We start from the raw sequence: 14,148 nt of genomic DNA, 5'->3' as shown, positions 1-14,148 counted from the left end.
TGATGACTGGTTACTATGGGAACCACGAGATGAGCAGGTCAAGTGTGGAGCCCGGAGCTGGCAGTGCTTTCCCTCACTGCCATCTGCCTTGTAAAAGAAATGTGAGGACAGGGATACGGAGCTTGGACGGAAAAGACTCAGTCAAAAATTAATAAAGCTTAATATTATCATTCAAAATTTAAAAAATGGGTAGTTCACACAGGCTGAGAAGCAGCCCTCCCTATGACCCCTCTAAGTGAATGACACAGGCTGAGAGGGAGGGGTTTGGGTGCACAGTTGTGGTTTGTGTTGGAGCCCCGCGGGAGCTGCTGTGGTCAGACCTCGCTTTTTACCACATCGCTCTTACTACAGGAGCAAATTAAGGTCAGCGAGTTGGGGGAGATGGAATTCACTTTAGTACACTGAATAAAAGTTTTATTGAGATCATTTCAGCAGAGAAACTCGACACCACAGCTGCAAATTCAGGTGCCTGCACACACATTTAAAGAAGTCGGACTCATTTGCTACTGCAAATATCCCCAGTACTAATAACACCTCATGTAATAAGACGGTAAGAGTCCTGATATTTAACACGTGATGACAAAGATACAGTTGTTGTATTAACTGCAGTAGATAAGAAACAATGCCGGTCTGTAAAAGTTCAACTATGTTACAGTACTTTCACAAACAAGGTTGAAGTGTGTTTGTCTGGGAGTTGGCTGGAATGTGACATTTTCTCCCACTCGACAAAGAGCCAAAGTTTGCTCGCTTCATCTCTCCAGGCAGCTCACATATTGGCTCTGGCTAAATATCTTTAGGTACACAAAAAAAAAAAAAAAAGAAGAAACACAGAGCAGTGAACATGTTATGCAGAATAAATGAGCCCAGCACCAGACCAAGCAATTACTGAACCAAAATGAGCTGTTGCATTTTTCTCCCAACGACTGGAAAGGGCACAAACACAAGTCTTCTATAACACCCTGTAATGATTATAATAAATTTGTGCCACATTGAAAGTATAACACAATTTCCAGTTGACTAGTGGAATGTTAGAGGTTACTGTGACACACTTTCCACTCAGCCTTCTGAGTGTATTGTGCAGTGCACTGGACACAGTGGCAGCCAACGACAGCGTCACACTATCAAGGTGAAGACTCTTCTTTGTGATCACATGTCTCAGTGTTAATGTGCAAATATTTATGCATTTTATGATCTGTTGTATTCAAATCCTGTTCCTGTTTTTGCATTTCCCAAGAATACAATGCATACAGGAACCTTTGAGTCGCTACTGTGCTGTTATCTCACTCTGTATTGTGTGTGTGTGTATGAGTGTGTGTGGGAGGGCACAGGAGTGTGGGAGTAGATGTTACGAAGGTCTGGCTGAGGTGTCAGTGTGGGCAGTAACGGTTCCCAAAATGCCTGTAGTGTCTATCTAATCCTGGGTGATTAAACAACAGCATTAATAAGAACAGTGTAAACAGCACAGGGAGGATGCTGATTACACTGCTTTCAACAAGCGTTAAGAGAATTCACTCGACAAAATACATTAAAAACTGAAGCGACACTCTGCTGATTTTACACACGACCATCAGTCTGTGAAAGCTGTTGTATTATTGCAGCTTCAGTTTTGACGCTTAATATTTTAGGAAAGCTCGGGGGCGACCTAATAGCTGAATGGTTAGCTTGCATACTCCATAGGCTCAAATGCCCTGGTTTGACTCCTGGCCAGTTGGACCATTTGCTGCATGTCTTTTCCCTACTCTCTCCCTGTATTTCCCATCTGTCTCTACTGTCTGCATTGATTAAAGCCACAAAATGGCCAAAAAAATAAGAGAAACATTAACAATTGCAATTACACAGAAAATAATCATGACAAATGAAAAACTGAGCTATTTGGAGCACATTATTTAAAGAAATACATGTCAGAACAAAACCTCAGATGATTATAAGTAAGAGGCAAAGAGGCAGAGATGGTCCTGGGCACTGGGAGGAGGCGGCACTAACACTCATCTACCAAACTAACTGTGTAAACAGGACAAGCTGTTAATTAGTGTTCGGCCCTCTTGATGCATTTGGCAACAGATGCCTCCTCTCCCACTAGAGCCGCCACTCAAAGTGTCACTCAACTTGCCACAGCTTCATTCGCTATTAAACTAACAAACAGCCTGGGAGGAAGGCGTTGCTGCAGAAGCAGCTGGTTTGTTGCTCTTGACAAACTTGAGAGTGCATGGCCAAATTTGCTTTGCAACCAAGCCTGGGTTCACTCTTGTTTGATTGAGAGTCAATATTGGTACGACCAGGTCAAGCTGAGTGGAGGAACGGGGTGAAGAAATGTCGGCAACACTCTTAAGGGCAGGATAATCTCCTCTGGCAGGATGAGCGGGACTGTGCAGGAGCTTCTTTTGTGTTCTTTAAAGGAACAGTTAAGTCTCACTAAGACAGTGGTAGAAACAGACTACACTACATCATCCCACACTGGTACCTGCAAAAGGAAATGCACCAGACAAATGTAATCCCATGTCAAAAACTAAGGATTATGTGATTAACTTGAGAAAGCAGATTCATTTTACAAGAAACAAACTTCTGTAGTGCTGGGCAGACAGAAAAAAAAAAGATTTCAAACTGAAAAGATGCACCATCAGCACTAAAATCTCCAGTGCTTTGAAAACTACATCAAAGTCTTCTACGACTTGTCTGAATGAGCCTGAAGGGTGAAAATAAATCAGGTACACCTGAAACGCTTTCACACAAGAAAACTTTGAGATTTTCACTGATGGGCTTTTCAGCCAGCTTTAAAGATCAGTGCGTGGGTAAAGTGAAATTTGAACACTGGAGGACTGCCAGCACCACGATGATGAAGAATAAGTGCACTTAATCTCTAAGTAATGTACTATAATCAGCAGCTATTTTCATCTCTTGGAATATAAACATTACCATTTGCCAAAGAACTAATGATTGATGATGCATGTCTATTCTAACGGCATGACCTTCAGTACTGCTGAGCTCTGTATTTAGTTTTCAACTCAGCAGCAACAGCTGGGTTTTGAACTTGTCCATTTAGGAAATAAAATTCAAGGAATAGTTTGACATTTTGGGAAATATTTGTTTTCTTGCCAAGAGTGATGCCACTTATATATCTGTGTTTAGCTTAGCTCAGCACAAAGACTGGAAACAGGGATATAGCAAGAATGGCTCTGTCCAAAGGTAAACAAACTTCCCTGTCAGTGCCTCTAAAGCTCAATAATTAATCTAACCACTTCGCTAGCTTCATATTTGGCACAGGCACTAGAGTAGGACCAGTCTTCTCATCAAATTCCCAGCAAATAAGCGGATTAAAATGTTGAATTATTGCTTTGCAAAATTGCAAAAACACTCTTTAGTTTAAGCTTATGTTAGCCATATTTCATACAGCCTGAGGGCAAAATCAAGACATGCACTGGGTCCTATTCTAATGCAACAGCTAATATCCACACAGCAGTGGTATTTTGACATCTGTTTACGTTGCCTACTTCAACAGAGCAACTGTCCTTTAAACTTTCTAATTTAATTCCATCATAATTAGCATGATGTTTGCATGGAAATTGAGACATAAATCAATACAGTTGTGTCCAAAAGTGTGGGTTGTAAAATATATATTTGTGCTTTGGGCACTTTGTACAGAGGTTGTGCTGGAGAGACAAAGATCACAAGAACACAACACCGGTCTATTGATTCCACACAGATGAAAAACTAAAAGCCTTAAGTGAGTGGGTGTGCTAGCAACATTATCAATCAAAGCTTTCCAAGTGCTATCAGCCTGGCAGATCTCAGAGTCAATTACGTAGTTGGCAATGCTTCAAGGGTAAATATTATCTGCTGCTATGTTCGACCTCTGATCAGTATTAATCATTAGTTTTGTAGGGGATTAAACATCCAGCCGCAGCGACGCAGCAAAAACAAATTTAAAAAAAGTACATGAGCAGACACATGGAAGCCATTGCTACTGTACATTTTTCATGATGACCCTGATAGGCTGAGAATAGAGAGCAACTTTTCTGAAACAGACGGCAGCGCATTTACAGGTAACAAGACTGTTGTCGAGTTTTTGCGGTAACCTGAATTCTTAAACCTCAAATCAAGTCTTTGTTGTGGCAAAAGTTTTAAGGTCCGATATATGTGACATCCATGAAAAGATGTATTTGTACTTTTAAGCACCGAAAACCTCATCAATATGCAAAGTGGTCTGTGCTTTCTGACCACAGGTAACAGATTGTAGCTTCCAGGAAGGATCAACTTTAGCCACTGGTCTGTAATATTACTATCCTTGGGAAGGCTGTGCAGTGATATTTTTTGGCCTCCTGACATCCAACTATTGTGTAGCGTTTGTGCAACATTTTTCTGTCTCGTAGCTTGTTAGCTCAGTGATGGAACAACTGCTTGGTGTTGTGTTGTTAACAAAGTTGAAACAACAACAACAAACAAAGCCTGGATGGTGGATCCAATTGGACGGCGACTGTAGTTGTGAAATTACATTAATCTTTTAAGGCAGTTTCTGAATACATGCTGTGAGCATTTCTCCGTGTATAGAGCATTTTGATACCTTCACAGTATTAATATAGAACCTAGACCTGCTTTATAATCAAAAAAGACGCACTATGTACAATATGGGATCTTTAAGAGAAACCTGGTTAACTGAGCTGATTCTTGTCTATGTGCTGGATATAGTTTATAATGGGTTTTTGTAAGATCCTCAGACAGTGAAAGTAACTCTGTGACAGCAGTGCAGAGGGATTAAAAGAACAATCGTTTTTCATAATCATCTGTGTTTCCAAAATAATTTAATAAAAAGTCTGGATCTATTTGTAGTCACTACAGCTCACTTCTGGTTCATGTCTTATACTAAAAAGTCCTTTGCAATAAACTTTTTTTTTTACGATAATGAAGTGTATACTAAATAAATTAGACTTATAAGACTTGAGTCTCTACATGTCATTCTGACCTACAGGAAAGGTTAACTACATTATATTTTCAGGCTCTCCTGATTATAAATGACTTGTGCCGGGAAACAGAGCCAACTAAACTAAGATACACAACCCATTCAAACACAAATTGTACACCAGAAAACACTCACCGCTATCCTGACTCTGAAATAGATTAATGAGGTCAATTTGGCCTTGTCTTGTCTTATTGGCCAGAGGCCACAAACTCCCAATTCCCCCAACCAGTGATTTATGGAGCACTGCCTAATCGTAACAAATGGACCAAACCAAATCTAGAGAAAATGACTGGTCCTGATTCGACCATTGTTACATCTACATTCAATAGGTGAGTTGCAATAAAATGTAAAGACCTGGATATAAAAGTATTACATTTCATTTAAGCTTTGAGGAAGCAAAGATTAAGTTTCAGTTGTGCTTACTTTCTAACTAGAACACCATTAAACACTGTATTTTCCAATAATATTAAAATACTAAATGTTTTTCTTCATCTGGTAAATGTGGGACAGATACATGGCTCCAACTAAATTTAGGAGTTAACCTCCTGACACCATCACTAAAATGTCCTCAAACTCTAAACTCCACCCATTTTAAATCCGTACTGACAGTAACACCTGCTGAGAAATACACACTTCTAGTTCAGTGTGCAAATACTATTTTGTGCCAGGACTGATAACAATGTGAAAGCAATCAGGTAGCTACGTCTACATCCTGTTAGTGTAATATTCTGTTTGCATTGCATGGCACACAAATTCTTTAGCCTCAGGACGAGCTGTTGTGCGGGGGGGGGGGGGGGGGGGGCAACTCAAGTCTGTCTCGTCTCTCGTGCCTGGAGTGATGCCATTCTATGGTTTTAACACTCACCCAAACCACTGTGCACTTGTTTCACCAGAGATATCATCTAACCTAGTGACTCTTAACTGGATTTTGTGCAAAAGCCCCAGTGTGTTATGAGAAAGACATACCCTATTCAGAGGACAAAGAGGCTATTCAGGAACAGTGGTATTCTGGATAGCTCCTGGCCTCACCTCACAAACAGGGACTGTAGGAGTAACATTTCACTTTCTCTTTAGCCATGGGGAAAAGGTCAATACCCAGGGGAGCTGGCTCCCCTCTCTCTCTCTCTCTCTCTCTCTCCTCTGCCGCCACTCATCCACCACAGCAAATGTGCTTGACTCCAGTTACAGCGTGATCTCACAGTAGGACTCATGCACACACACAGAGCAATAAAACCCCTACGTCCTACATTCATAATCACAGCAAAAATGGAGAGCTGAGCATCTGACCTCTTACATTTCCTTTAATCTGCTTGATGATATTCCATTAGCCAGCATCGTGCTGGATTTTCAGTCTTTTATGCCTCTTTTCCAACCAAAACATCTCATTCACAGGAGGAAATCTAACTGGAACTGTGGACATAGGAGACAGCCAAATGAAGATATAAACTGATTTATAGTCCAAGTAGCTGTGTCTGGAAACTTGACCTTATGTTAACAACAGAAAGGAAGACTAGCTAGTAAAGCACAGCACAATATGCTTGAAGAAATTTGCATTTTGGATGGATCAGGGATCATTTTCCAATTACAATAGGTATCCTTCTCACTCAGAGGACTTGTAAACCAGCTAAGTTGGATGGACGCTGGTTTTCATAAAAAAAAAAAAAACCTGTGTTTTTTTAAATCCTGCACAATTGTGCCAGAGGCTTGTTTTAGTTTTTTCTTTAAACTGCTCCTTTAGTCATAGCTGACAGAAGCATTTTACAGTGTGTGTGTTGACATCCTGTCGACTTACGAAACATGGTGTTGAACTGCTGCGGGTTGAGGTTCCACTTCCCCCAGGGCGTCTTGTGGCCCTTGGACTGGGCGTAGTGGGCATGATTGAACTCTGGTTCTGTGCCGAACGAATCCAGCACCCGCAACATGCACCTGCGACGTGACAGAGAGACAGTTTTAACGCTACAGACCAGGAGCAGAGATGGATGGATGATCATATGTTTGAGTTAAGTTTGCTTTGAATGTTGTTAAATCGATGACACCTAGAAGCACCACCATAAATCATCTCTCTACAAACAGAGTCAGTGTTATTATGTTATGTGCTAGAAGAACTGCTGTGCCACAATGCTGTTCTTCTTAATCTTCACTGGAATCCAAGAAATAAGACTACAATTAATTAATTTTACAACCATTTAAACCACACAAATAAGCCAGAAGACCTAGAAAATGAACTGCAGGGTAGTATAGTATATCTACCATGGTTTAGCTCACTTAACCCAATGTAATCTAGCACAGACTCACAATGGCCTCAGGTAACATTTTTTATTTGAGCGTCTGGATCTTGCAGCTAACCATGACATTTACTGGTGTTTTAATGATGCAGAAAATGTGTTATTTGTATTTATTTGTCCAGCGGAGGTTTGGTAACTTTCCACTACATCTGGAAATCTGGGAATCTGAAACTGTTAACATGTGCTTCTGTTCTATTTTCTCTCTGTGTGAAATATGTTGATTCAGGAACCATAAATGCTACAGTTGACATACAGCAATTATTTGTTTTCCTTGGAATTTGAATGGCAACTAGCCAAAGCTTTTATTTAAACATGGCATAGACTCACTAAGTGGGAGTAGCTATATCAGGCGCCCTGGTTGCGGATATAGAAGTCAAATTCATTTTTTCCACAGACAGCGTTACGTGACTCACAGCTGGAGCACTTCTGCAGCTTGGATCGGCACGAAACTCCCTCGTTAGATCACCAGTATAAAATATTAACTATTAACTGTGTGAGAAAATATCTGGTTCTTTGATAGCCAGCTGAGGATACATGCCTCTGCACACAGAGAATAACATTAATTATGACTCCCAAGGTGCATTTTGGCCAGAATAATCAGATCAACGAGCTTAAAATTCTGGTACTTGCACCGCTGGGTCAGTTGTGGGTGAATTCAGCCATTATGGCATCTTGTTTTTGCTCTAAGCTTCAAGGACAAAGCATCTTGAATTTGCTGCCTCTGATTGGTCTCTTCGTCACAGCAGGGGTGGCCAAGACTCATGGGTACTGTAGTGTCTGCCATTCCAGATGGGAAAAACAGTGGTCATAACCTAAATCTATAGAATTGTCTATGTTTGGTCATATCAAGGTATCTTTACTAAATATTTTCACAGTATAAGAACATAAAAAACAGAAGGTTATATCCAATCTGATACCACATATCCGCCAAGCCCACCTGCCTACCACCCACCAGACCTAAAACATAAATATCATGAAGTTAAATTCTCTGCTTCCATGTTTTCTGCAAATGTTAGAAATCGCTGCCAAATTACTGAGAATTCAGATCACACCCTTGGAGAGAGTATCATCTCTTCTCTAGCTTGAGATGTTGCGTAACATCTTTGTTCCAATGAGAATACACAGGGGGGAGAGTGTCTTTCCGTCTGAACAGTAAGAGCCGCCTGGCCAACAAAGTGCAGAGGGCCAGCATGTTGCACTTATGATTGTTTAGATAACAGGGGAAGAAAAAATTACAATGGGAATTTAAAAGAGGATTGGGAAAAAACAGCGTCCTCTCCCACCCTCTGTTATTGTTTGTCATGTGATCTCATGTGGGATGAACAATTTCAATGGTATGAAACAATTAATAACACCCCTAAAACAATTATTCATGTATGATGTATTAATTTTGAAATATTAACACTAAATACAAAGAAACACATGACATAGTGATAGCCAAAAAGAAACAAAAGCAAGGGAACAGTTTGAAATAAAAACACAGAGGCTGAAAGTGAAAAATAAAACCTTAGGGACAATCAAAAGCCAGAGAAAACATATGGGTTTTGAGTTTAGTCTTAAAAATGGCCACGGGGGTGGAACACTTAATTAAAGGAGGTAAGCTGTTCCAAAGTTTTGGGGCCGCTACAGCAAATGCCCAATCACCTTTTTCCCTTAGCCTTGACCAACCAGGAGCAGCTGGTCTGAGGATCTGAGAGGTCTGGGGATGGAGAGGGGGCAGAAGAGCTCAGAGATGTACTGAGGTGTCAGACCTTGTAAGGCCTTAAAAACAAATAAAATGACACTTAATATCAATGTTTTTAATAATAATATCTGCCCCGTGGAAGTGTGAGACTGTGAATGAACATCATGTCTGACTCAAAGGTCACACCACAGGATTAATTAGACCACAAGCAGAAGAGCGGATGGTGTATATATTCGGAAAACCACACACTGACCTTTAATTCCATGCTCGGCAATCACCATCTCACTCACTGTTACTCGCCTCTGTTTCCCAGATGCTGCTTTGATTACAGTGCGCTCTGCTCTGTGCCTGGCTACTTTCATGTTTTGATTAGGAAAACAAAGGGCCAGTGAAAGAAGCCTAATATCTATCTGTCGCCACAAACTGCTAAATCTACCTCTCCCTCTCGAGCTATTAATAACGTTTTTTTTCCACATTCTGTCTCCCTGACAGTTCGCCTCAGCTGCAACAAAATCTGAAAGGATGAGCCTGTTTTTTTTGGGTTTTTTTGGGGTATCTTGGCCAAGACCAGAATTTACTTGTAGATTAATAAAGCTCAGTCATTCCACATTTGGGTCAAGGTAGAAAAAATAGCATTAATCATTGTGATAAGAAGAAGCCAGGTGTAAACAGACATGGATGCCTAGTATACACAGTCTCACACACGTAGACATCTGCGCCTAAAAAAATCCCCCTGCTCTCTCAGCGAACGTCTCTCCGCCCAGGCAGATGCTGTGCAGCTGGCTGTGTGAACTGTGAAAGGCCCTGGGAGAGCGGAGAGCTAGGAAACACACTCACCAAGAGGAAACTTTAGACTGAGAGCACAACAACAACATGCCCACATGCCATCCGCAACTCACTACAGGGAAAAACAACCCGTCGTCTGTCCCCGGTAGACACAGTATATCTTCAACAGATGGGGAAATGGTGCTGGAGTCATAACATGATGTAAGTATGGCTGCGGTGAGACCTGCGAGTTGACAGCGGGAATGATAATGTGGCAGGAGTCGAGGCTGTTCAGCTCGACAAGTACACACTTAGTGACACTTGCTGCAATATTGCAATCGAGCTGGGCTGAGTGGGGATGTTGCTTTCAAAGTAACAACGCAATTTCACCCTCATGTAATCCATCTGAAGTGATCCCAAATGGATAATGTATAACAATGGCTATTGCAAACGACAGCTTTCTCTCCTGGCCCAATTATCTCCCACGTGAAATCAGCAATAAATAAAGCAGTCCCGTAAGAGTCATTAGGAGACAGATGGGATTTTTTGTCTTGTATGAATCTATCTGGGGGTCTATTACATGTCTGCACAGAGCCTGAGGCTTAACACAACACCTGGATGATAACAGGCATATGAGTTAATGGCCTGTCCTATAACAGCATTAGGCTGAATTACTGTCCAACATCAGGATTTGGTTATGAAAAACTTGCAGCTGGGAAAAAAACAATGTAATATTATTATCTTACTGGAACTGTCATCTGGCTAACGGCGTCTGATCAGTTTCATTTATGGTTGGATTGCATTGCCTTCTCATGAACCATAAATATTCCCTTTTAGCCACAATGTTTTCTACTTAATGATTCTAACCTAAATTATGTTGTTATCATTTAAAATGATAAATTAACACCTATAAAAGCTCACAAACTTCCTTGCTTCTTTTGAGTCATCTAATCACCTGACTATTTCCTAAACCCCTCCTCCGAATGGTAACTGTCCAATCAAGGCTTAGCACTGTAGCTCGACACAGCAAACCTGTCAAGCTTTGGATTTTCTGTCCTGTAGATAGGACTATGATCAGAGTGGTACTCAGCATTTAAGAACTTTAAAGAGCCACAAAAGCAAGTGATAGAAAAGGTGTGGTTATCTGCTTTAATTTGCATTTTCATTTGAGTTAGACAGAATAAGTACAAAGTGAGCTGGAGACAGCTTTTTCAACCAAGTAGTTAATGTTAATTAGCTAGCAAGCTAGTGCTAACAAAATCTGCTGGGGACAAATGCCATTTCAGCTGATGTTTGCTGCTTCCGTCTTCTTCTGTCTTAAGTTAAAGACTCATTGTTTAATCATTGTAAACTACATATGTGCCATTATGAACACATAGAGGCATAGCAACAATAGGTAAGATGAGCTTAACAAAGGATCCATGACATGACATTCCTGACAAAACCACTGTATTTTACATGGATGAGTCACAACTTGCAAAAGAAAGTTGTTGTCGTGACAGCGCCGCAGATACCTCAACAACACTGACACTGTGAATAAACTAAAGTCAGCAGCACGGATCGCACACACCCACATACACACACAAGCTGCACATGCAGACAGTGTTGTTCTTGGCAAAAGGAAGTGAGGAAGCGACGGCAAGTCTGAGGACGGAGAGGCACAATGACGAAATCGAACTTGTGGGGCATCACATAGCCGATGACTAACTTGTCATTTCTGCAGTTTCATTTCTCCATTATTGTCCCCAACACCAAAGGCTGAACTGGTACACACTGACACATTTTCTGCAGCTGTGCTGATGCAGATGAAAGTGCAATGTCCAATTAAGTTACTGGATGGAAGGATTAAATGAAATAGAACAACAGGGCAACAGTGGCTCTACTTTCTACCCAGAAGACAATAGCTTGGAGTACTCCCAATCGTCCATAGTGGCACAAAACACAGTGATACAGTGCAGCAAGACAGATAGCCAGAAGACTGTGGCAATAAACAAACACATTAATCACACAAAGGCCTGACAGACTTGGTTTCTTTTTTCCCAAACACAAAAAATAAACCTGAATAAATGCAACAATAGTGAGATAGATATTGTTTGCAAGAATTTGAGGTGTGATATGCAAACGAATCTGACAGTTTCTGTCCACAGGGTATTGCCCTGCCTTTCTGAATGACACATAAAGTCAAGTGACGATTGAGATGGTTTCACAAAGGGATTCTCAGGCCATAAAGGCAAGAGATGTAATTCACTCCTAGGGAAACAGCAAGGTAAAGGTTACATATTTTAGTGACAGAAGAAAGAACAGAAAAATAGCTCCAACCTGCAGTCTTGGTCGTCTTTCACAAAGCTCCTAGAAAGTGTGCAGTGACATAAAGTGCTCTGACATAAGTGTTCAATAATGGTAGGAAAAATAATTCAGGAAAAAGCATCTGGACCATATATTATGCTCCAGGCTGAATCAATTTCCTCGGGGTACAAAGGGAGCGGATGCAGTTTAAGGTGTTATGTTGCTCACAAACAAAACCTGGTGACAAGCAGGAGGAACCAGCGGGGCCATTAGTGCCCCCAGACTTATTGTTCCTTCTCCTTTCCTGTCAGACGGAGCTGATGATAGCTTTTTCAAAACAAACTGGGAAGGCCTCATCCACAGTCCTCAGCGGAGCAATCGGAGGGAGAATAGACTCGGTTGGTGAAGACATCACAAACAACAGACGCTCCTTCTGCCTTTTGGGATATTGCAGTAATGTATGAGAAGAAAATAGACTCATTGTCCCACCAAGTGCCAAACAAGCCTCAACCCAATGCCTACGTGAGAGAAGCCGTTACACCACAGTTGGCAGCCGTAGCACAACGTTAAAGAACTGTACAAACTATTAAATCTACTGAGTGGCTGACATGAAAGTACAAACAAAAAGTAACAGTGTAAGTGGTTTTCCCTTAACAAATCATATCCTTGACAGAATTTACAAACTGAAACTTTTTTTTTTACTATGCAGCACTTACAGCATTATAAACAGTAACATTGTTCCACATACTGTACGAGATTATCAAAGATCTCCGTGTCTTTTGGCATTGTGGAAGTGAGTTTTATGTATAATTGTAACAGAATGGCTAAATGCATACTAATCAAATTCAAAACACACTAAGCCCCGTCCACTTTTAAACCAGTAAAAACACTCAAGTACAAAAACTGTTCCAATTTTGGCAGAAAATTGTGTGTTCATGTAGGACGCCATCACTCACTGTAAAGTTTTGAGGGCCATTAAATGTAAAATGTAATGTACTTACTGGTAGTGGACCCAGGAAGGTCCCAGTGTCTTCTTGAACTGGGTGAGGCCCACGATGTCAATGTAGATGAGCTCAACCACTTTATCACCTTGAGTTGGGCAACTGGACTTGTTCCCCATAACCTTGCGCATGATCCTGGGGAGAACATTTTGGATTTAAAAACTTAAATGGAAAAAAAAAAAAAAAAAAAAAAAAAATCACACACTGACTTGACAGCTAATAAATGTAGTTAGAGTTAATTAACTCATCACATTCTCTGGTAATATAACTGGGACACGTTGGATGGGAAGATTATTTCATTAACTCTTTTGGACTTATTTTTGGATATAAATATTATAAACTAAATTGTGTTTTCCAGACAAAATCTGAACAAGTAGTATCTCCTTTATTTTGTCCAATTTTAAGGATAAACTGTCATTTCTGACCACAGATCTCAAAGAATTTGTTGCAGTTCACGTATCGTGATCACACATGCAGGTTTAAAACATGCAGAGGATAACTAATAAGCATAAAAAGCTCTACAAATCTAAAAAAGCTGTATAAAAATATTTGTAGAGAACTGAACCAAACATCTTTTAATTGCATCTGTGCATCTGAGTTTTGTTGATATCAGAAACAAACCCCAGCCATGACATCTGAAGATTAAAAATGTATTCACTGCATGCTTTACTGCATATTTGTGCCTTCGTAGAGAGCAAAAGTCCCGGCATTGTGAAGACAATATATGGAGAGAAGGTGTGATAACTCTGTTTTCTCTGGAGATTCACAGTATTAGACATAGTGAAATTGTCAGCATGAGTCAGTGTCCCAGTTTGACTTTGAGAGAGTTTATGGTTGGCCAACGGTCCCCTGCGTACCTGGAAAAACCACCAATAAATACTAAACAACATGGCAGCTACATTTGCTTACCCTCAGTCAAATAACCCTAAACAAATACTGAGATGTTGTTGCTTTACCCACATAAAAGAAAAGGTGATAAACAAAAGGTGTTTTGACTTTAGTCCCTTTTCACATTGGAATTATACAAAAACAATGCAGCAAAAATGATGTAGAACAGCAGCCTGTATCTGACCTCAGGCAGAAAGTACATCTGGATATACAACAATCATTATTGAGATTGGCTCAGACTGTGTTTGGTTTGTAAAGAACAGCGACGCTACAAAGACGAGTTAA

At 40.6% G+C, this 14,148-nt stretch overlaps 1 protein-coding gene across 3 annotated transcripts in view; it reads right to left on the bottom strand.

The window, feature by feature from the left end:
* The window catches only part of mgat5 (alpha-1,6-mannosylglycoprotein 6-beta-N-acetylglucosaminyltransferase), an 88,889-nt gene that overhangs the window by 26,669 nt on the left and 48,072 nt on the right, over positions 1–14,148 (bottom strand). For all 3 annotated transcript variants that reach the window (XM_071463949.1, XM_071463950.1, XM_071463951.1), the window contains exons 9-10: positions 12,976–13,110; positions 6,747–6,880 (exon numbers count right to left, since the gene is read on the bottom strand). In XM_071463949.1, the coding sequence (XP_071320050.1) occupies positions 6,747–6,880; positions 12,976–13,110 (269 nt within the window). The remainder of the gene's footprint in view (positions 1–6,746; positions 6,881–12,975; positions 13,111–14,148) is intronic.

The sequence above is a fragment of the Trachinotus anak genome, unplaced genomic scaffold (assembly GCF_046630095.1).
Source record: "Trachinotus anak isolate AG129_WGS33_773 ecotype Australia unplaced genomic scaffold, CSIRO_AGI_Tana_v1 ptg000026l, whole genome shotgun sequence".
NCBI lineage: Eukaryota > Metazoa > Chordata > Actinopteri > Carangiformes > Carangidae > Trachinotus > Trachinotus anak.
The sequence above is the reverse complement of the archived record's forward strand: the minus strand, read 5'-3'. Positions and strand labels throughout refer to the sequence as shown.